General features: G+C 39.8%; 2 protein-coding genes across 3 annotated transcripts; one reads left to right on the top strand and one right to left on the bottom strand.

The window, feature by feature from the left end:
• Positions 1 to 234: 234 nt before the first annotated feature.
• On the bottom strand, positions 235 to 8,439 carry CCT5 (chaperonin containing TCP1 subunit 5). The gene is made up of 11 exons (XM_061449201.1): positions 8,224 to 8,439; positions 7,484 to 7,544; positions 7,215 to 7,379; positions 6,519 to 6,717; positions 5,566 to 5,758; positions 4,477 to 4,626; positions 4,057 to 4,176; positions 3,483 to 3,668; positions 2,367 to 2,504; positions 1,816 to 1,996; positions 235 to 522 (listed from the first exon to the last, which is right to left on the bottom strand). The coding sequence occupies exons 1-11, from the start codon at positions 8,326 to 8,328 to the stop codon at positions 395 to 397; spliced, it is 1,626 nt and encodes a 541-aa protein (XP_061305185.1). The 5' UTR covers positions 8,329 to 8,439; the 3' UTR covers positions 235 to 394.
• Positions 8,440 to 8,579: 140 nt separating this feature from the next.
• ATPSCKMT (ATP synthase c subunit lysine N-methyltransferase) lies at positions 8,580 to 19,783 on the top strand. 2 transcript variants are annotated; one of them, XM_061449203.1, is made up of 5 exons: positions 8,580 to 8,662; positions 9,208 to 9,491; positions 11,703 to 11,840; positions 12,846 to 12,896; positions 17,652 to 19,783. In XM_061449203.1, exons 2-5 carry the CDS (start codon positions 9,213 to 9,215, stop codon positions 17,847 to 17,849), a joined length of 666 nt encoding a protein of 221 aa, XP_061305187.1. In that variant the 5' UTR covers positions 8,580 to 8,662; positions 9,208 to 9,212; the 3' UTR covers positions 17,850 to 19,783. The 2 variants fall into 2 exon arrangements, with proteins under 2 accessions (XP_061305187.1, XP_061305188.1); XM_061449204.1 differs by lacking the exon at positions 12,846 to 12,896.
• The last annotated feature ends 2,540 nt before the right edge of the window (positions 19,784 to 22,323 follow it).

Genomic DNA, 22,323 nt, shown 5'->3' with positions numbered 1-22,323 from the left:
TAAACTTCTGCTTGCTTCACTGACAATGAGAATTTACATTCTCATCTAAAAATGAGAATCTGTGGGCTTTGCATACAAGCAGCTAATGGAGTTACCTGCAGAAGCAATGAAAAAGGACCCATGGAATTTTATTACAGCATTATCAATGTTTGTTTCCTATACATTCAAGAAGTGTTTTCTATGAATATTCACACCTGCATAAGAAAATATGCAATGATACTTCTGAAACAAGTCTTGAAACCACCAGTGCTCAATTGTGTTTTATTTCCAACAATTAGCCATTACAGTATCTGAAAGAAAAAGTATCCAAAATAAATAGCTGAAGATGAAGCATCAGAATACTACCGTCTTCGCTACTGTGGTGGCCCCCTTAATGTTTTGTGCTTTTCAGCCTTTACTCTTCAGACTCTCCAGGCCTACGGATATCATCAATCTTCAGAATCATTCTAACGACCTGAGTTGCCAGAGAAATCTGCTGTTTCTTGCCAATCAAGGTTTCTATAACATGTTGCTGCTTCATATCTGCAAAAAAAAGAAGCAGAAGAACTAGATGCTCTCCTGAAAACTAGACACAACATTTAATCTGAGGTAGTAATTTCAATGTAATTGTAAAGACCATTTTAAAATTACTGCTCGTGGCCACCATAGTCGAGAAACAATTTGCACAAATTGGAGTTTTATGTCTGGGATCTTACCAAACATTTTGGACCATGAAGATGCAAAATCTTAACTTCTTGGCACCACCAAGAGCTTGGCCCCATTCTCTTTACATCCTCCCTTCAGATACTTAGACTCATTAACCAGATTACCCCTGAGCCTTCTTTTCTCGAGGCTGAACAGGCCTGACTTCCTCAGCCTTTCTTCGAACAAGAAACTCTCCAGACCCTTAATCATTCTAGCAGCCCTTTGATGGACCCTCTGCAGTAACACCATGCCTCTCTTCAATTGGGGAACCCAGAACTGGACACAGTATTCCAGGTGATGCCTCACCAGAGCAGAGTAGAGAGGGAAAATAACCTGCTCCAACCTGCTGGCAGCACTCCTAATGCAGCCCAGGATACCATTAGCCTTCTTGGTTAACTGCTGGCTTGTTGACAACTCATTGTTCACCAAGACCCCCAGGTCCCTCTCCTCAGAGCTACTTTGCAGCACACTAGCCCCCAGCCTGTACTGGCGCATGGGGTTATTCCTCCCCAGGGGCAGGACCCTGACTTTGCTGAACTTTGTTAGGTTTCTCTCTGCCCAACTCTCCAGCCTGTCTATATCCCTCTGAGTGACAGCACAGCACTCCAGGATATCAACTGCTTCTCCCAGTTTTGTATCGCCAGCAAATCTGTTGAGAAGGCAGTCTATCTCTTCATCCAAGTCACTGATGATTAAGATAAACAATACTGGACCCAGTATTGACCCTTGGGGAACACTGCTAGTTACAGGCCTCCAACTAGACTCTGCTGCTGATCACAACCCTCTGAGCTCTGCCATTCAGTCAGTTTCACCTCTCTGTCCATCCAGCCTGCATTTCCAGAGCTTGCCTGTGAGGATGCCATGGGAAGACCTGTACCACCTGGTGGCTGAATGATGAGTTGCCACAAAATAAAGGTTTTCAAGCAATTAAGATATTTTCTATCTAGTAGACATGCATGTATCTGTCCACCTGCATTCCCACTTATTTTGACAAGGGGCAAGAGTTCATAACTGAAGTGACATATATGTTAAAAAACCCTGCCAAAACCATAAAGCAAAGGAACACCCCAAGACACTTTGTGAGAAAGAAAACCCCATTGTGCTCCTCCTTCTCCACACTGCAGTTCTTACCATTTGTTCCTTTCTGCAAGCAATCAATGCCGAGGGCAGGGTTGTTTTCTTTCACTTGCCTAGCCCGCACTTCGGTCATTGTCTGTATTGGATTCATACCACTGTTCTCAGACAGTGCCATAGGAATTACCTCTAGGGCATCTGCAAAAGCTCTCATAGCATACTGTTCCAAAGATGGGCACTAGGGGAAAAGAAACTTAAGTTCATACAGCTATTATGAACAAAAATGTTAGCAAAAGCTGATTTTCACACTAGCTACGAAATATGCGATGTGCAGATTTTCTTGGAAATAGTATCAACTGAATGAATACCTACTACTTGCAAATTAAAAGCATTTTAAACTGCTGTTATCATAAAAGAAAAAAGTACTGGGAATGACATTTTACAGAAGAGAAGGAAAACTTTCAGCACTGGTTATCAACGAATGTCAGAAAGTTCTATAACATACATTGTGGAAGCTCTTTGAAGGTTTTTTTGGAATCTCTTAAAACAAACCAAATCCTTATTTTCCCTGCATAAATTAAAGAAAGTTGCAACTATTTCTTTCTTACCTTATCTGCTGCTTCACTGACTGCCAAGGCACAAGAAATTTCAGCTGCACCACCACCATATACAATACGATTATCACGAACAAGATTCCGAATGACACACAATGCGTCATGGAGAGATCGCTTTGCTTCTTCAATGATCTGCAATTATAAACCAGCATGTATTTTACAACATATACAGGTGAAGGCTATGAAGATGCATTTCCTAACACAGAAATGGAAACTGCAAATAAATTGTAGGATCTTTTAATGGCTCTAATGCAGCTACATTAATGCTATTTCCCAACATAAAATGTTAGATATTCAGTGGCAGAGCAGGAATTAAAAACCCCCAACACCTTCTCAGTGTTACTTGTAAGATATGTAAATTCAAGCAACAAAAACTTGCACAACAAGGTTTTCAATGTTTCCTATTTCCAAAATGTAAAACACATAAATTTAAATGCCAACATTATTTTCAGACTGCAATCTGTGTCAACTCCCAGCTTCAACAGATGCAGGAAGATTTAACAAGTTACGCTAACCTTTAAAGCTGCATTTTTCTTTCTTTAAGAACTCTTCACACTAGAGGTTATATTCTTTTCTTCATAAGGTTTTCACCTGGAGTAGGACTTGATTTAAACTAAATGTAATTTAACACTAACACTACAACCAAGAACCAGTTTAAATTATGTCAGCATTTAAAGTGGTCTCATTCAGGAGGTGGAGGGGGGGGGTGCTGGTTTGGGCTTTTAAAATTTTTTTACTGGTTTAAATCAGAGATTACATGCCAAATTTATAATAAAACCCAATCTTTTAAAAATGGTGGTATGCCTTTACCCATAAAAGTGACACCCTCCCATGAGAAAAAAATTAGACCATCCACAAGTAAAATTACTTCTCTATGAACTATACGATCTAATAGTGAGAAACAAAGTTTTCATTCAAAAACTTAGTATGTGAATCTAACAAGTGATTTCTAACACATATTCATCACTGCTTACAACCCTCCTCCCCTTCTATTTACCCACACTGCAACGAAAACTTAGAGAAATACAAGAAGAGTTAACATGGTTTTGAAAGAAACTACACATTCTGCAATGTATGTATAAAACACTTGTAACAAACCAAGCATCTCACCATTTTATTTCCTCCTCTAATGAAAATGGTCACAGCTCTGGAATTCTGACACTGCTCAATGACAAGCATTCTGTCCTTGGTTGTTCCAAAGGAGATCTCTCGGACAACACCCGCAAAACCCAGTTTCTCTGCTGTGAGTTCACAGAAGCGAGGAACAATGCGGCCTCCAGTTGCAATGGCGATTAACTGAAGTTAAAGAACCATCAATTATTTTGAGAAGACTTTTCAATTGCCTTTTTCATAACAAACTAGCGGGAGAGACTGTCAAATGCCTAATCCAAAAGGTTACCTTCCCATCACTTCAAAGTATTGCAGGTAATATCTTGTTTCTGCAAAGAGCAAGACTAAAAGCAGAAACATTCCTAGCCAATATGCATACACTCCCACTGTAAACCATAATCCCATTCAGTGTAGGTTCTTCCCACAGATTCCCTACAGTTTTTCTCCAATACCTACCCATACACGTAATTACACAGTTCTACCCAGAAAGCCCAAACTTTTAACTGGCACAGCATGATACTTAAGAAATGTTTGAGAACTGGTACAGAGCTGAATTGTAGAATATTTTACTTACTTCTATTTCAGCTCCACCAACCCAACGAACAGCAGGCAGCTCATTCTGGAGCAGCAAGTGATTTGCCTCATCATCAAAACCCCACTGGCAAATAGCAAGGTTTGCACCGGTGTCTTTTATCTGAAAGCAGCATACAACATCAATCTCCTGATCAGAACTAACAGAGTAAAGAAAAACAATCTCTTCATGATTTTAATTCTCCTCATTTTCTCAAAATGTAAGTCCAAAAAAAGAACTATTTGGCATACACAGAGTTCAAAGTTAATTTCAAACTAGTGTGGTGTCTTTCTTATGTCACCTTAACTTTTATTATTATTGGTTGGATGTTGCCTCCTATCTGGATTATTAGCTCATTTCCAGGCACTATGCTATTTTGTGTAAGAGTCATGGAAAATGTAGAAAACAGAGGAACAATCTTACTTGTTTCACCATCTCTTCAAACTTCTCCTTTTCATATTTCTGCAGTGCCTTGTAATCTTCAACAGATGTGACATCAAGCTTATGCTTGGTTTTAGGCTTAGGTGGTTCAAATGGACAAGTAAGGATTGCAATTTTAGCATCTTTAAGCTCCTGTAAAATTAAAAAAATCCCAAAATAGAATAAAAAAAAAAGAAAAGTTGAGTTTTGACCTCAGTAACACCTCTGTCTTATATCTGCAAAACATACAGATGTATAAAAACACAGGGATAAGAGGAAACTCAAGGATCATTTGACTTTAAATTGAAACTAACTATATGTAAATAATTCTTTCAGAAGCCTCTAACCCATCTAGAGCAAATTCCACGGCTTAGACACTGTTTAAGCCCATAACCATCTCTACCACTGATGTCTTTTTATCATTAAAAAAATACAAACAGAAAAAAATCCTCTGTGAAACTATTATTTGCCCAATCCACTATGACTACTAGAAGTACTACATACTCATCTTCACAGCCACCTTTTATGTACATGACTGATATTATGTATCATCCTTTTTCTAGGATAAACAGTATCAACTACTAGAAAAATATTTTAGAATAGTCAAAATTTAACATTGCATCCTTCGTTCTTGAAGTATGTTGCACAAAGACTTGGGGGACCTTAAATACAACAAATATAATAGAAGGAGAGCTTTCTGTTCCAAACAGGACAATGTGGCAAAGCTTAAGAAGCTTCATAAAGCTTAAGAAGTATTTCTTGATACCAAGTTGCATTAAGCATCTCAAGCGCATTACACATTATGGATGATTATTTCTGCTTCAAGATAGAACTATGCACCTGTCCTCACTTGGCCATACAGTGATCCGTCCTGCCATCATTTCTCAAGACTGCTCTAAAATTCTACCTTGGTCTCTTCCAACACCAAGAATGTAATGCTCCTCTCCCCTTCCTCTGTCGATATATGGTTGAAAAAACAAGCCAAACTGCAGCACTGTTTAAATACTTAAGAAATGCTAGGACAGCATTTAAAGTGAGCTAGACAAGCTATTTGATGATTACAGATAAGACGCAAACAGGGGTATCACTTACTTTAGGCATCTGTGGATGACTGAAATCTTTATCCACAATCACTCCTTTAACCAATTGCGTATCTTCCAGTCTACCACCCACTTTGCCTTGTACTTTGATCAGCTCAAAATCAACATCTTTACGTTCCATATCTGCTACTGTCAGTACAGCATTTACAGCAATTTCTGCCATTTGTCTGTGACAGCGATTAACTCTAGGTTTAAAAAAAAACCATAAAGTTGCATTATGTTTCCACAGTTTGGAAGAAAAAAGCTATTCTATCAATACTGAAAAGAAAAACTACCACTATAGCTAACAACTTTTGTACAGAACAGGGGGTCCTTCTTGTTTGTTCATAGAAACAAAGGTGCTAAATACGGCAGAAAACAGAACACACAACATGATTTGTCTAAGTAGTCTTTGTGGGCATAGTCTCAAAATACGTATTTGAAAGAAGCAAGGAGAATTTGTTAACAAACATTCAAGTCACAGAAACCACTAAAATACCATTAAAAAGACAGCTCTGCAAAGCACTTACAATGTCTGAATTTATATACACTTAGAACCTATAATGAAATATGCGGTTATAGAGCAATCTAACAAACTTTTTTCTTTCTAACATTAGGAAAAAAAAACAAACCAAACCTTTGAAATGTAACACACAATTATTTTTAAGAGGTCTGCATTACTCTTGGAATTTGCTATGATGAAGAAATCTGAAGTTATCAGGTTAGAATTAAATTAATTTTGCACTCTTTAACCTCAAAGAACTGTCCCTTTAGAGAAAAAACACATTTTTTTTTACCCTGAGACATAAGTCCATTGGGAAATTAGCCAAAATCAAACATAAGAAAAGCCTTCGGCAGCCACTCCAATAATGCAAACAATTTAATAAACCGTCAAATCACCAGGGTTTCACCTTTCAAGCATTTATAATGAAACTGATACATTTTTCTGAAGTTTGTGTGACTTACACTTTAGAGCCTAAGGTTGTCTTTGCTGTCTGGATCAGCGGTTCAATGTTCTGTGGATCAACCGTAAAGCTGTCACTGATTTTGTCTAGATGCTCAATGGCAATGCGAGCTGCCTGCTCGTAACCGTCTGCTATTCTGATGGGGTGAATACCACGATCCAGCAATTGCTCAGCCTGTTCCAATAAGGCTCCAGCCAGAACTATAAAACAAAATTTTATAATAACATTTACTCTTCCACAGGTCACAGCATCAGCTTTAATACATTATCAAAAGATTAAAGAGTACACCTTCTAATTTTTACTGTAGTATTTTAACAGATCAAGCTTTCCTGAATGACAAAATAACCCTAAACAACCCTGGACTTGCTATGCTTAGAAAGAAAACTGCATGCTCTTAGAACAAAAAGCCACATGGCCACCACAGCAGGACAAGTAGAAGGTTATGAAAGAAAACCATGAAGAAAAAATTCTGAAAGTACAAAGAGGACTCTCAACACCAACTTAAAATGTAACCACAAAAGTCTTTCTTATCACAAGGCTTCTAATACAAGAACTGACAAGAATACTGAAATAGTAAATACTCTAACAACGTGCTAAAGAAAAGCTACTGTTACTTCACATAACATTTCTTAAAATAACTAAATAAGCTTGATGTTAAAGCTGGAAAAGCCAACTTAAATTTAAAACCTTGTCTTACCAACAACTCCAGTGGTTCCATCCCCAATCTCATCATCTTGAGACTTAGACAGCTCCACCATAAGTTTGGCTATCTGGTGGTCCACATCCATCATATTCAGGATGGTAGCACCATCATTTGTCACAGTCACCTCACCATCTTTATCCACCATCATTTTATCCAAGCCTAAAAATATATTCACAGCATGAAAGAAAATATAGAAAATGCACAAAAAGGAAAAAAAAAATTACTGAAAATTACTGAAAAGGAAGCATTAAAATTATTATTACCATTGGGACCAAGGGATGTTCTCAGAGTACTTGCTACAGCCTTTGCTGCCATTATGTGAGACTATAAAACAAAGGAAAAATTAAGTCACTATTATGCATCCCAAATTCATAGTATTAAGCTAAGAAAAACATAGGAATAAGCTGCTAACTCGAATTTTGTAATTTAACTGACATAAGTTAATTACGACTGAAAAAAAAAGTCAATATATATGTATTGCTTTTACATCAAAAACATTTTCTGTGCCTTTTCTTGCACTGCTTGCACATGCACCGCTATAGCTTGCCAAAGCAGAGGACACGACAGCCCCGAAGCTTAAAAAGGCGAAACAACAGAAGAAAGCAACGCAAGCTTCAGAGAGAGAAAAAAAGCGGGATCTAAAGGAGGATGCTGCGAGGAGCCTCCCTGCCCGCCGCGCCCAGAAGGCGCTGGGAGGGGCGCGCCGAAACTACAGGGGAAAGGACTCCACAGCCACGGAGACCTCATACACCTCATCATGCCGCGGGTGGCGGATTCACGGCACCGGGGGGGGGATGCCTTCTCTCCCCCTGTCCCCATCCCTCCCTCCCTCCCCTGCAGGCCCACGTGCGCCTGACACGAGACAGAAGACAAGAATCGCACCGCCTCGCCCCACCGAGCTCCATCCTCCCGCTGAGGCCTAACGGCGCCCGTTCCCCGCCCCTAACGGCAGCATGGCGCGGCGCCCAGTGAGGGCCCGCGGACAGATCGGCGGCCCGCTCACCTTAAGCGCCTCGAGCCCCATAAGGCGCGTCTTCCGCTCCTGATCCTTGAGGATGAGGAAGGGGCGCCCATACTCATCAAACGCCAAAGTCCCCATGGCCGACATGGCTGCAACTCCTCCTGCTGCTCCCACACACCGGGCAAGCACGAGCCGGATGCCGCCACGCCGTGACGCAGCACGCTCACCCGCACGCTACTCCGCGCATGCGCGGCCAGTAGCTGCGCGACATATTTGGTGGCCGGGACCTATATGGCGCCTCCAGCGGACTTTCTGGAAGCATTCAGAACGGAAGTGCTCGCGGCCCCGTTCCCTAGGTGCTGGAAGGGGCGGGGAGGGAGGGGGGAGAGAAATAGAATACGGGAGCCAAGCGCGGTGGCAGTGAGCGGTACCGGGTGACTCTGTTAACGTGAAGTGGTAGGGGCAGTCACGCGGCGGAAGAGTGAGCACGCGCCGTTCCTCTGCGAGGCGCCATCAAAAAAGGTTTCGGTCCCTCTTCCCCCCCGCATGGCTAAGTGGTATTGCCCTCTCATATAAATATGGCCGGCTAAGAGGGGGTCCTTGTTGGGGCTCGGGAGCCTCTGGGGTTGGTGGTGGGGGAAGCTCGTGAAGGGGTGCGTTGTGCTACGAAGAAAAGTTACTTCTCGGGGAAGACCCATAACTACTCTGGGACGGTTAGGGAAGCGGGCTCCCGGCTGCCCGTGGCGGGGAGGTCTTTCCTCACGCCGTCCCTGAGCTGTTCCGGGGTGCTGTGCTTCCCGGCTGGGTGGGGGGAACTACAGGCTTACATGGAAACCGGTTTTATGGCTTGAAAGATAACGCTTTAGCCTCTAAAAAGCAATAATAGTGACGTTTTCAGTAGAGTCTTGGTATCACCTAAAGGGGTGTAAGTAGTTACTCTTTTTCCTTCCAGATATCCCAGTACCGCTTTATCTTAAACGCGTAATAAAGCCATGAGAGAAATTACTCTTCAATGTCTCTTTTTAGGTGTGATGTCCAAGGGGGTAGCAAATGAGAGCCATGCAGCAGCCCCGCAGGACGACTGCAAGGGCTCCTCAAGAGGGAGGAGCCGGGGGCTGTTGGTCACTGCTGGTGTTGGTGGGACCTTAGTGGCTCTTTATGCTGTGGTCATACCCTTCGTGACGCCGGCTCTCAGGAAAGTGTGCCTCCCCTTTGTTCCTGCAACTTCCACCCAGATCCAGAATGTGCTGAGAATGTTAGAAAGCAGAAGTGGCTCCCTCGTTGACATTGGTAGCGGGGATGGCCGTATTGTAAGTCTTGGGCATCACTTTCCTTGTATATTGCCTCTCAAAGAAGTGTCAGATGCTCTAGCTATGGCTGATGTTGTTTTCTCATATTTATGAATGTCTTGTCTTTGGCATCCAGTGTTTTTGTCGGAGCCTTAGAAAAAGGCTCAAAGCGAGAAGGGTTTATATTCAGTTTAGGTGAGTAAGCAATGTTTTTTTTTCTCCAGTCTTGCCTGCAGCTTGATGATGCAGTGTATAAAATGATGAACTCATCCTGTTGGCTTGCGGGGATTGCTTTGAATTCGTGTGAAAAGATGCAGTGGAAGTATTGGTATTGTGATTGCCAAAGAGCTGTGATTCCACCCAAGTTTATAGCTGCAGCATGTGAGGTTTTGAGATTAAATAGCACTATGCTTTTGGAGCTGCAGCTCTATGCTTATTGTATAATGGTGATAGAGGAACAAAGAATGAGAGATGAGCAGTGGATTACATAAATAACAATCCTGATATCATTAGTGTTGTATTTTTCACACCTTTGTGCAGTGCTGGCTGCCCTGCTTAAAAAATCAATGTGAAACTAGAAGAATTCCCAAGAGAAATGGTGAGAATCGCTAAAGTAAAATCAATACTGCGTTTCCAGGACACTGTCTGAACTCTGATTTGGAAAAGTGGTGGTGAGGATGTAGTAGAGAATGGTGTCTTTTTTTTGTAGTTGTGATGTTTTGTGAACCATAACCATCTGTTTCAAGTCAGGTTTAGTAATAGGATGGTGCGTGAAGTGAGTTTTTGATGGAAATGAGTAAGCTCTTGAATGCTGCCTTCATCCATAGTTCATGTGAGTGAATCAACCGTTTCTCAACACTAAAAATACTTGATTTGGAAATCCAGACCTGTTAAGGTGGCTTAGAAGGAATTGTACCCAAATAGGAAAATGGAGAAGAGCATGTAGGTATACAAGCTGCAGTTTTTGATGCTCTCTCTTCTCAGCAGTCTGACTTGACACTCACTTGAGGCATCTAATTAAATAGGCACTCTGTGTTTAATTCTGATATTTATATGTATATATATATTTATTTGTGTTTGTGTGCTGAAATGGAGTCTGAAAACTGCTTGGAGAGCCAGGCCTAAAATTGAATACTTGGTGTGGCCTTAATGTGTCTGTCCTAAAAAAAGCTGAGCTTCTGTTCAGGAGTTTTTAAATAGTTGGTGCTTCGGTGTGATCAGTGGATAAATATGATCATATTTTTATTTCCAATCTTGGTAAAAATGTCAGGTTTTTTTAGTGTATTTGCATGTGCTGTGTGCATTATGAAAGATGCGCTATTTTAATAGTGTGAAACACTGTCCAGGTAATGCTGTTTGAGATGTGTACTTCCTGATTGCACCTTGCCTGTTCTGTAATTCATAGTTCATCAGGCTTCTCTTGGTGAGAACCTGGCAGTAGCCTTTTAAATTATGACTTAAGTCTTAATTCTAGGTAATGGTGATGTTTCTATGAGAATAGAAACTTTTTCTAAAATCTCAATAGGTTTTGATCTTGTTTGAAGACACTTGGCAATACAGCTTAACAATTATAAATTTTAAGGTCTAATTTAGAGGAATGTCTTTAAAAATCTATTTATCTGAATTACCTTTTGCCTTTTAAGATGATATATGAAGCTTAGCAGTGGATGAAAGCTCTACTATGAGATTTGTATGTGGGGTTTCTTTTTCAATTTTTTTTTTTTTTGTCCTACATTTAAATTTTACCTTTTTAAAATGTAGGTCAGCAGTTTATTTTCAAGCTCTTTTTATTGGTGGGTCATTTTGTCTCAGATTCAGGGGTCTCTCAAATGCCTACCCATCACTGCTTTTCAAATAAGTAGTCTCACTGTGAGCTTTTCTGTTTGTGTATTTCACTGTTTTCTCTATGGCCAATTTCAGTATTCCAACTCCAAGGCAGTGTTATGAATATGTTAAATTAAACTCTTATGCGAATCATAGACATACTACAGGCTTATAGCTTTGCCCTGTGAATGTTTAAGTGGTTCATTTTGTTCATGTGAATGTATCTATTAATTTCAATGGGACTAGTCATAGTACTAAAATGTAATTTGTTCGCTATACTGCTAATCTCTTGGGAATTAAAATCTGTATGAAATACAAAATGCATTCCTTTGATTTATATTGTCAATAAAACTATATGTGAATACACTTTTTCTGCTTCTAAGTGAAGATTTACTTTCTTCCTTGTAGGTGATAGCAGCTGCGAAAATGGGTTTCAAAGCTGTTGGCTATGAATTAAATCCTTGGCTGGTCTGGTACTCCAGATACCGTGCCTGGAGAGATGGGGTACATCACAACACCAGATTTTATATTTCAGACTTATGGAAGGTAGGTGGTGAAATACATAAGAAAAAAACTGGTCTATTTGAGAGATTTCCATAGTTTAGAAATACTTTCTTCAAAGAACCAGAATACTGACTGGCCACAAGATGCTGTACTGGGCTTTGAGAAAAGTACTTGAGCCTGTAGAAACTAAACTCGCAGGACAATTAGCTTCTCTGCTGATTTTGTGCTTTGGTGAAGTGCTGTCCTTTTTCAGTACAGACTCCTTGAACGTACTGTGGCATAATTGTGCCTGATGACTGATGTGGGGTGCTGTAATGTCAGGTATTGCTGAGAGCTGATACTGTGGGCTCAGTAAGAAGCCTTTATTCACCTAATGTGTGAGATCACAATTTCATCTGACATTTCATTAGATGTTTGTCCAGCTGTGTAGTGTTTTACCTGGTTTTGAGTGTTGCTTTAAGGTAGCTTACATGTGACAGATTTTTTTCACAGTTTACTGTCATTTGAGTCACAATTGCTTTTTCAATGTGGTGTGCCTTCTTGGGTCATGTTTATGTGGATAGTAGGAATTTGGAGGAAAAGTGCTAGTGTATTATTTTTCCTTTTTTCAGAAGGGAGCATTGGAAAACTTCATGGCACTGAGTGGGAGAACTTAGGCATTGGCATGCTTGGCAAGTTCTTGTAGCTAGCTAACATTTAACAAAAGAGGGGTGGGCAAACTTGAAACATACATAATTTTAACATACAGGAGCTGTGGAAAAACTAAGCCATGAGTAAAATCATGTTCTAAATTAACACTTTCTGTGCCACTATAATTAGTGCTGTATTCTTGGCCAGGTGGTAAAAGTTTTTTGCTGTTCAGCAGTATAAAGTTGTCTGTTTAGAAATTTGTGTGATGACAAGTTGATACAGGACATCCTTTCTAATTTTTGGTCTAAATCCCTGGTGAAAGTAGTGCAGCTACAGGGATTAGGGTAAAGAATGGTGAGAGCTTCTCCAAATACAGACGCCATTTTCATCAAGACTTGTTCTCAAATTTTATTTTAGGTTTCTTTTTCCTGTTATACAAATGTCGTTGTTTTTGGGGTGCCTCAAATGGTAAGTTTTTTTGCATTTTTTAATTATTTTAATACTGAGGCATTCAGTGTTAGTACATTTATCTGTAAAATGTCAAAGGTAGTTAGTACTAATATTTTGATACTTCATTGTTGCTTATTTATGTCCATGATAAAACCTGATAAAACTTGTGACTATGCAGACTGGAGCTCTGAAAATAGGCATGTTTTTTTTTCTGTCCATTAGTTCATAACCAAAATGAAAACTGATGTGCTTAAGTTGCTTGGAGGGAAGGTGATAGATTGATTCTTGACAATTTTAGTTTTTCATACTGAAAAAATGAGGAGCTTGCAGGGAGAGGATGGAATAGGATATTGGCTACAGCTTATTTTTGGGAACCTTCTTAGAGGAGACTATTGAATTTTGCCTGTAATCTCCAAAACCCGGATTACCTCAATTAGACCAGCAGCAGATATATTGTGATAATCTCTTGCCCATGTTAGACTGTGAAAATTTAGCAATATTTCAAGTATAATTGCTTAGAGAACAAGTCCACAAATTCTTTGCCTTATAGGAAGGCTTTATAAGCCTATGTTCATTGGATCCCTGGGGCAAAAGTGTTCTTCAAAACTGGTGTAGCAACTGAGTTGCAGTGACTGCTTTACTAATACATTCGATAAATTTGGTCAGATGATGTAGGTTTTTTGTTGCTGTTTTTTTAGTTTTTACTATGAAAGAGGAAAATTTCTTAAATATTGAAAATATTTTTGGTACTTTGATTTTTTTACTGGAATCTTGTACATAGGTTGAATGCAGATGGAGAAATGAAACAGAAATATCCTATAAATGTTTTTGTGTTGCTTCTTCCTCTGCTAAGGCAAATGTGGGATGAAATGAGTGAAGAGTTTTATGCTATACTGTACAACGTACACTGATATTTCTGTAGCAGTAGCATAAAGATGCAACAAGAAGCATAATAAAGCTTCACTATTCTCTGCTTTTTCTTTACCAGCATTGGAATTAAGATACGTACTTCAGATTTAAATCGTAACACATGTTGGAAACTGAAGTGAAAATAGTTATTTTTCTTTTTCCCTACTTTTGTGGTGGCATATCGGTGGGAACTGTTACGTTAGTTGTGCTACGTATGTTGCCAGGTTTGGATATTAAGTGCTCTCTAGCTTGAGTTCCGGGAGGGGGCAGTATAAATATTTGAATTTGCAGTCAGAAGTTCTGCAGTTGCACTGAGGGGAAAAGTGCAGGTGAAGAAAGAAATTTCACTAAACTAGAAATAAACAAGTGCCTTGGGAAAATGTGAGTAAACCCAGCAGAAATACTGGCTTAACTTTAAATGTAATAGTATAAAGTGGGATAAATTAGTAACAGGTGTGATAGAAAGAGTAGCTCTAGGGCTCCGAATAATGTCAGTAAATTCAGTAAACACTGGGCTAAATTCTTCCAATAAAAATACTGTCATAAATGTGATAGATCCAAACATATGAACTACTGCATTTCCTGAGCATTTGGTTGCTCATGATCCCCTTTAAATTTACTTTGGAAGTTGTGAATGCTTAGCTACCTGAATGATTAAATTGATTTTCTAGAAACTTTAATGCATTTTTTAGTTTTTACTGAGGGCAAAAGGTTTCTTCAGCTTTTTTAATAATACTGCTCTGATTTGATGCTGTTAAGCAGTGCTTTTATTTCATATCCAAGATTTGCTTACAGAACGCGGAGTTATTGATTTTCAGAGAAAACTAAGACCTCTCTTGTTTTTGCAAATGTGTGGGGAAAGGTGGGTTTATGAGTAATTGCAGGGGCTTTTACTTACTCAGGGTGAGATGACAGAAATCTTACCAGGTGTGCATGTTCTCAGGTTCTCTGTATTTTAACTGATTATATACTGTACAGAAGGTTTAGTAAGCTGTATATCTGTGTAGACATACAAAAAGCCCCCAACCTGACTTGGTGAAAGATACAGTATGATTGTAACACCTAATGTTACTGATTTAGCTTAAAAACTAGTTTGACTGTTTAGTTCAAGGGTATGATTCTTTTTTGCCTGAGTATTAATGATGTTTTGTAATTTGAGCTAATGTAGACCTACAGTGTCACTAATTTTTATAATTACTCATTAAAAAATAGGCTATATCTGTATTTGTAATTTCTGTAATAATTTAGTCCTTCATTTTCCAGAGTCTCAGCTTGGTTTGAGATTCTGAAGTGGGCTTATTTTTAAGTGCAGTAGCAAAAATATTTTAAAGTATCTGGTGTATGGATTAAATCAGAGCATAGACTGCTCAAAAATATCCATAGGTAACTCTCTGATGTCTTAGATCTATGACTATAATTTTCCTAAAGTACTTTGTTGTAGGCTTAAGTGTAGCTGTAATAGGATGTTACATCAAAGGCACCCTGTGTGAGTATATGATAGTGGAAGCTATCTGCAGCCTTGGGAAATACATTTTCTTCAGTCAGTCTTGTTTTCTAATAATTTTCTGTTGCTTTCTTTTTCTTTTTGTGAAATTTTCATATGTTTTGTGTCCTTTGTGACTTATATTGATTTGTATTTGTAAATAATTGCTGTCCTTTTAACCTTTTGATATCATGACATTTAGATATCAAGTAAATAGACTTTTCCATGTAATAGAAGTAACCTGTGGAGCTTGCTGCTGTTATTAACTCTCTGAGATAGATACAGTATGTAAGAAATAAAGGAATTCCAAATGGGTGTGCACTGATCAGATAAAACATAATGTCATTTTTTTCCAAAGGACAAAAATGGCTAAGTTCCCCCTCCCCCCTTTTTTTTTTCCTCTTCTTTTTCTTTTTTCTACCCCCTCCCCCCCGAACATAATTAATATCTGGCATGGACAAGAAATTTCTCTGAAGTCTAGATGTGGTAATTTATTTCTCACTTAATCCATAGCAGAATTTGCAAATTAAGTATTGGAGACAGAGTATCTGACTGGGATGGGTGTTTCTCTTTGGAAGAGTAATGATATTTCCTTTTGTTTTGTATCTGCTCAATTTTTGCAAATGGAGGAAAGCTAGACTACAGGTCTTCAACCAGCAGGAGTGGTATTTTGACACAGTCCACCACAGCATCATTGCATCCTTCTTTCTGAATTGGGGAGGTATGGATTTGGTGGATGGGCTGTTCAGTGGAGAGGGTATTGGTAGGGTAGTAGCAACTGGTCAACAGCTCAGTGTTCAGCTGGAGATCAGTCATGAGGGATACTCCTCAGGAACCCTTATTAGAACCAGTACTATTTAATATCTTTATCAGTGGCACAGACAGTGGGATCAAGTGCACCCTCAGCAAGTTTGTAGATGCCACCAAGCTGAGTGGTACAGTTGACACAGCCATCCAGAGGGACCTGGACAAGCTCAGTAAGTGGGCCCATGTGAACCTCAAGAGGTTCAACAAGGCCAAGTGCAATGTCCTGCACTTGGGTTGAGGCAATCCTCAGTATCAGTAGAGGCTGGGGGTTAAGGGATTGAGAGCCCTTCTGGAAGGACTTAGGGGTACTGGTGAATGAAAAGCTAGATGTGAGCCAACAGTGTGTGCTCATAGCCCAGAAACCCAACCATATACTGAGCCACATCAAAAAGCGTGACCAGCAGGTCGAGGGAGGTTATTTTCCACCACTGCTCTGCTCTGGTGAGATCCCAACCTGGAATACTGTGTCCAGCTCTGGGACCCCTAATGTAAGAAGGATTTGGACCTCCTCGAGTGAGTCCAGAGGAGGGCCACGAAGATGATCAGAGGGATGAAACACCTCTCCTACAAAGAAAGGCTGAGAGATTTGGGATTGTTCAGCCTGGAGAAGGGAAGGGTCCAGGGAGATTAGTTATAGTAGCATTCCATTACCTAAAAGGGGCTTATAAGAAAGATGGGGACAAAGTTTTTAATAGGGGATGTAGTGATAGGACAAGGGGGAATGTCTTTAAACTGAAAGAAGGTAGATTTAGAATAGCTATGAGGAATAATTGTTTTGCAGTGAGGGTGGTGAAACACTGAAACAGGTTTCCAAGAGAGATGGTAGATGTGCTGTTGCTGGAGACATTCAAGGCAAGGCTGGATGTGGTTCTGAGCAACTTGGTGTAGCTGAAGATGTCCCTGCTCATGGCAAGGTGATTGAAACTACATAACCATTAAAGGTCCCTTCCAACTAAACCATCCTATGATTCTATATGCTGTTTCATGCAGTGCAGCAACTTCCATGCATATATTAACAGGCTAGACCCTACAAAGTTCAAGTTCGATAGTATTTAACATGCCAGTACTTTGCCATACAGTGGCAGCAGTGTAATTGCTTTGGGTTGTTGGCTGTGTAACTTTTTGAGTGTCCCAGGATATGCCATGGGGTTAGACTGGAAACTACAAGATGCATTGGCCTTTGAGTATCACACACAAGTTCATGTGACTTGGGGTATCACAAATTCTTCTCTCTACAGAGAATCCCACTGAAGAGAATGATAAATTGGGACATGCAAAGTCTTTACTTAATGTGTGGTTATCTAAGGGCTTATTTATGGGGTTTTGATAGACTTTTTAGAAGTTAGAGCTACAGTTTTCTTGATTTTGCCAATCAGGGCACAATAACCATTTTCTAGTTTCAGATACTCTTTGTCAATGCATCAAAGGCAAAATGTATGTCATGAATACTTTCCTACATTTCTTTTCCAAAAAGTTTTCAAATCTTGGACTTCTCTTAAATACTTGAACTAGATTCTAAAGAGAATGGTTCTGTTTTTTACTGCTTCTGAAAGCTTTTTCTTGTTATTCAACAGATGCCACAGTTGGAGAAGAAGCTGGAAGAAGAACTGGAATGTAATGCCAGAATCATTGCCTGTCGTTTTCCTTTCCCTTGCTGGATCCCAGATCATACTACTGGAGAGGGAATAGACACTGTGTGGGCCTATGATTTGAAACATTCCAGAGGATGTGAAACAAAAGGATTGGAAATTTCACCAGAGACAAAATCCTAAAAATCTAATTTGTTTTTGAGCTGAAATTTTTGGCTTTGAGTTCACATTTTAAAGAGTGAACAGAGCCCCAGGATATGGAGATATATAGTCACTAAAATAAATTAAATACACCAGTTATCTGAAAGCAGACAAAGGTTTGTGAAACGTGTAGCTAAGTGGCTTAATGCAGTTAGTAAAAATTATGAAAAAGTTGTATAAGAATCAGAAAACTTTAGCATGGAAAATGGGATAAAACACGGGTCACTGCTGTTAAGGGGAATATATGTACTAGTTAAGATGCTCAGATTGATGAACTTAATATATGCATTCTTTTTGAGCCTATGTGGCTTTTGCTACTGGTGTTGGAAGCGGTGTGCAAGTGGCTTCTCAAATGAGCCATGGTTCCCAAATGTCCATTATGTGTGCTGAGTAGGCATAAAGCTGAATACATCAAACTGATGCAGATTGAGTGTGATGATGATACCAGCGTTCTGCACCTCAGCCTTGAATGTGTATTTTTTGAAGTTGAATAGGACACAAGCAAATATAACAAGTTGCTTGTTCATTTACACAAATGCAGCCCTTGATGAGTTTTTATTTAACTTGTGAGGTGAAGACAAAACTACAGAAGTGTGTTCTTACTGAACACTTGTTGGTATAAGCCTTTGCAAATAACCATAATTTTTCCTAACCTCTCTGATTTAGGAGGGGTTTCAGAAGTCACCTACTTGGCAGTGAAGTTTCACCACTTCTATGTGTTCAAACCTTGGATGAAGTATGGGTAGGAGCTGCTTACTTGAATGTGTCATAGAGACTGTCTCTGATTCTAGGGATAGTTGGTCTGGCTAGCTTGGTTAAATCTGATTAGACCTCATTAATTTATAGTGAGATGGGAAAGGAGATTTTCAGTCAGGCTTCTTTTACACTTTTCTATGCCATCTGATGAAAGCTCAGAAACCCATGGTATGGTTGCATGGCTTTTCCTTGGAGGGTTAGGCAAGTTCTCCCCTTGTCTTTGCTGATATGCAGTGAGGTACTGCTGCTACTTCCGTGACGTTTTCCTTTTCTGAGATGGTTACGGCACTTCATATTTTGTCGCAGTCTGCTTACTTGGTCTGTGTTTTGTTTCCCAGGTAAAATTTTCACAGTTTCACCCTTTAAAAATTAGTCAAAGTTCGTAGTTAACCCCTCCTGGCACCATTTAACATATAGACTGTTAAGCAATGGCTATGTAAGTTTGTCAGACTTTTACATGTATGATACCCATAGAATGAAGCTAAAACAGGCTTGGGAATTGCCACCTTACTTTTAGACTTTTGTTACCACAACTAAAGTTACTTCAGGACAAGAGAAGTGCTGAGATCCTGTAATTTCAGGTAAATACAAAGCCTGTGACATTTTATTAGGCATTGATTTACTAGGCACATTTGCTGGACTATAGTGTCTGACTTGAAGAGAAGTTAGATGTTATTTGGGATGTGTAGTCTACAATTACACTGGTACCCAGTTTTTCATTCTTGGTGGGAGGGAAGGAGTAGGAAGAATCTAAATTACAAATCTACACTGAGGAGCAGCAGAATGGTTTTGTCCTGATATTTTATACAATGCAGGAGAAGAAAGGGGCAAAAGTACCTGCTATGGATTTTGCAAGGAAGAGCTGATTTCAGCCTTGCATGGCAAAGCACAGCTGTAAGCTTGGAGACTATGTACTGAGGAACGGTGATTTCTGGCAATCAGTCTGTTACAGCCTTTCACTGTAGTGTAATGTAGTGCATCTTGTGGAACTACACTGAATGCTTTCTACTATGATTTAAGTGTTATGATTATTACACAGTGACAGGAGAGGGCTAAAGCGACTTGCCTAACACGGCTGAATGTACTTTAATATCCCAAGGCCATAAAACCTCAGACAAAGGAAATCTGAAATTATTTCAGTTGGCAAAAACACATACAAAGGGGAAATCAGCTAATTATGCAGTTGTTCTGCAAATGTTTATAAAGGCAGAGGCAAAACAGTTTGATCGAATGAATTGTGACTCATCAGCAGTGCAGTGCGCTGACCCAGGTTTCTGCTGCCTGCTTTCATGAAAGTTAGTTTGCAGGGAATGAGGCACCTATTTTTCTGCTGTGTTTGACTATATATTTCTCTATTGCATTATCATTTGCCTGTTAAAAGGTAAAACTGCGTTTCTCAATTCTGCTCATGGGAAAGGCTTTGGGGTGTGTCATTCTTAGTTCCTACCTATCAGTCCAGAAATATTTGTTGAGGAGGGCAATATAGAATTGATGTGATGGCCTGAGCTTTGGGGGCACTAAGTACTGTCCTCACAGCAAGGAAAGATGTATGAATGCTTTTAAAGGCAGAGAGCTGTTTCTTGCTGTGGCCATTTACTTTTAGGGGCCTAGACTGAGACAGAGTAGTCTGAAGGTTCAGAATTCCTTATTACAAAAGAAAATGTGCAGTATTTCTTGTTTTCATGGCAGCAGTATGAAAAGGAAAGCAAATTGCTCTAATTTACATGGGAGCGGAGGGGGGAGCTGGGAAAGCAGTTTCTTGTCCTCAATTTTTCTATCACTTGCTGTGTTCATTTGATAGTTCACAAGGTTAAATACTTAACTGTGACTTCAGTTATCACTGCATGGATTATTATGTTGATACAGTTCCAATTGCTAGGGTAGTGTAGTACGATTTCATTGATATTCTGCTGCAGAACACAAATTTCTTTCTTCTGAAAAACAGGAAAGCCTTAGAGAACTGGCTTAATCAAATTATAGCATAGGTCTGAAGCCAGTAGAAGGAAATGCAAGATGTGCATGCTGTTCAATACCAAAGTAATTCAGATACACAGTAAAACCTATAGTTTATCTTTGTTTATGTCTTCTAGTAGAATCTGTTGCCTCTTGGGACTTGCTTGTTTTATTCCTTCCTTGCCCTGCCAGATCTTAGCAAAACCAGTTGCTACGTTGTTGAATAAGTAATGCTTTCCAGAAATAACGTAGAATTTGATCAGTTTGAAAGTAATGCAGGTCGGAGTTCTCCAGGAGTCAAACTTTCAATGTTTTTTTGTTTCTTTTTACATTGAAACATATTATGTCCCCACAGGCTTTGTGATGCAAGATCAGTTGTACCAATGTGGCATCTGAATGCTACAATTCAAATTTTATAGTTTCCTATTTTGGGTAAATTTGTTTTCTCAGGAGAGGGAGAGGGGTATGGCTACAAGAGAGGCACTTGATATGCAGGTTGCTCACAGTGTATGCACAGTCACTTCAGCTACACAGCAACGTTAACCAAGGTTGTCCAGATTTGTTTGTGAAATGTGCACATATTTTGTGAGCATTAGGCACTTCTCTATTACTGGCTGTATAGAAGTTCTTGATTTATCCTCTGGTCTGATTACATGCTACCACTTAATCTAATGTTGCTCCAACTAATTTAATCCCCCGTCTCTGAGCTGCTCTTTATTTCTGACTCATGAGTTGTAGCCAGGTAAGATAGTACAGAATCAGGTTTAAAGTAAAGTATCACATTTCATACTTATGTATGAGTATGGTCTGAGAGGAAAAAATTTCTGAAGTCCAGGCTTTGGGAAAATCACCTTTAATGTGGGATGCAGCTCATGAGATGACTGAGATCTCCTGAGCTCTGCGTAAATATTTTAAGAAGGACTTGAGATTTGCTTTTCTCATGTGTGTGTACTTTAAATTTTTTACCACAGTACTACCATTCTAAGATCTACAGGAGAAGCAAGCAGAGATAGCATTTGTTTATCTTCTTATGTTTTGAGCTATGGGAGAAAAGGGGCCAAAGGATTCCCTTCCTTAAGTGTGGCATTTTGAACTTTTTCAGAAGCAGTTTGACAGACTTGCACGTGAGCTGTGCCTATTTCTCACTGTCATGAGCATGCCATGACTCAGCAGTGGGTTCATGTCTAATACCATTACACTTGAATGAAAACTGATTATTGATAGATCACCTTGGGGCGGATGGTGAAAGAGTCTGGGGCTCAAGTGATCTTCTCACTCCTTCCATTTTCCACTGATGATGTGGGAAGGAATGGGAAGATTCAGTTCATAAACGATTGGCTTCGAGACTGGTGCTACAGGCAGGGCTTTGGATTCTTTGATAACAGCTGGTTTTATAGGGCACCAGTCTGGACAATGACAAGTGGGAAAGGTTTATCTCACAGAGGCAAAAGGATGCTGGGGCACGAATTAGCAGGGCTCATTTGGAGAGCTTTACACTAGATTTGAAGGGGGATAGGGTTGTAGCTGGGCTTGCCCCAGTGGGGCAGCACTCCAGAATTGATGAGGACTGGGAGGCCTCCTATAATCCTGGGGTGAAATCGGTGTGCTCAGCTCACTCCCTGGAATGTCTGTACACCAATGCGCGCAGCATGGGAAATGAGCAGGAGGAGTTGGAAACCTGTGTTAAGTCAGGAGACTATGATCTGGTGGCAGTTACAGAGACGTGGTGGGACAGCTCACATGACTG

The sequence above is a fragment of the Pezoporus flaviventris genome, unplaced genomic scaffold, assembly GCF_033815535.1.
Source record: "Pezoporus flaviventris isolate CSIRO_AGI_PZ_B2104156 unplaced genomic scaffold, CSIRO_AGI_Pfla_v1 ptg000007l, whole genome shotgun sequence".
NCBI lineage: Eukaryota > Metazoa > Chordata > Aves > Psittaciformes > Psittacidae > Pezoporus > Pezoporus flaviventris.
The sequence above is the reverse complement of the archived record's forward strand: the minus strand, read 5'-3'. Positions and strand labels throughout refer to the sequence as shown.

Coding starts and splice junctions, on each gene's coding strand:
- CCT5 (XM_061449201.1), bottom strand. CDS start 8,328: ATGTCGGCCATGGGGACTTTGGCGTTTGATGAGTATGGGCGCCCCTTC. Junction 5,759..6,518: donor ACAACCTTAGGCTCTAAAGT/GTAAGTCACACA, acceptor TTTTAAACCTAG/AGTTAATCGCTGTCACAGAC. Junction 4,627..5,565: donor GTCATCCACAGATGCCTAAA/GTAAGTGATACC, acceptor TTAATTTTACAG/GAGCTTAAAGATGCTAAAAT.
- ATPSCKMT (XM_061449203.1), top strand. CDS start 9,213: ATGTCCAAGGGGGTAGCAAATGAGAGCCATGCAGCAGCCCCGCAGGAC. Junction 9,492..11,702: donor GTAGCGGGGATGGCCGTATT/GTAAGTCTTGGG, acceptor TCTTCCTTGTAG/GTGATAGCAGCTGCGAAAAT. Junction 11,841..12,845: donor ATATTTCAGACTTATGGAAG/GTAGGTGGTGAA, acceptor ATTTTATTTTAG/GTTTCTTTTTCCTGTTATAC.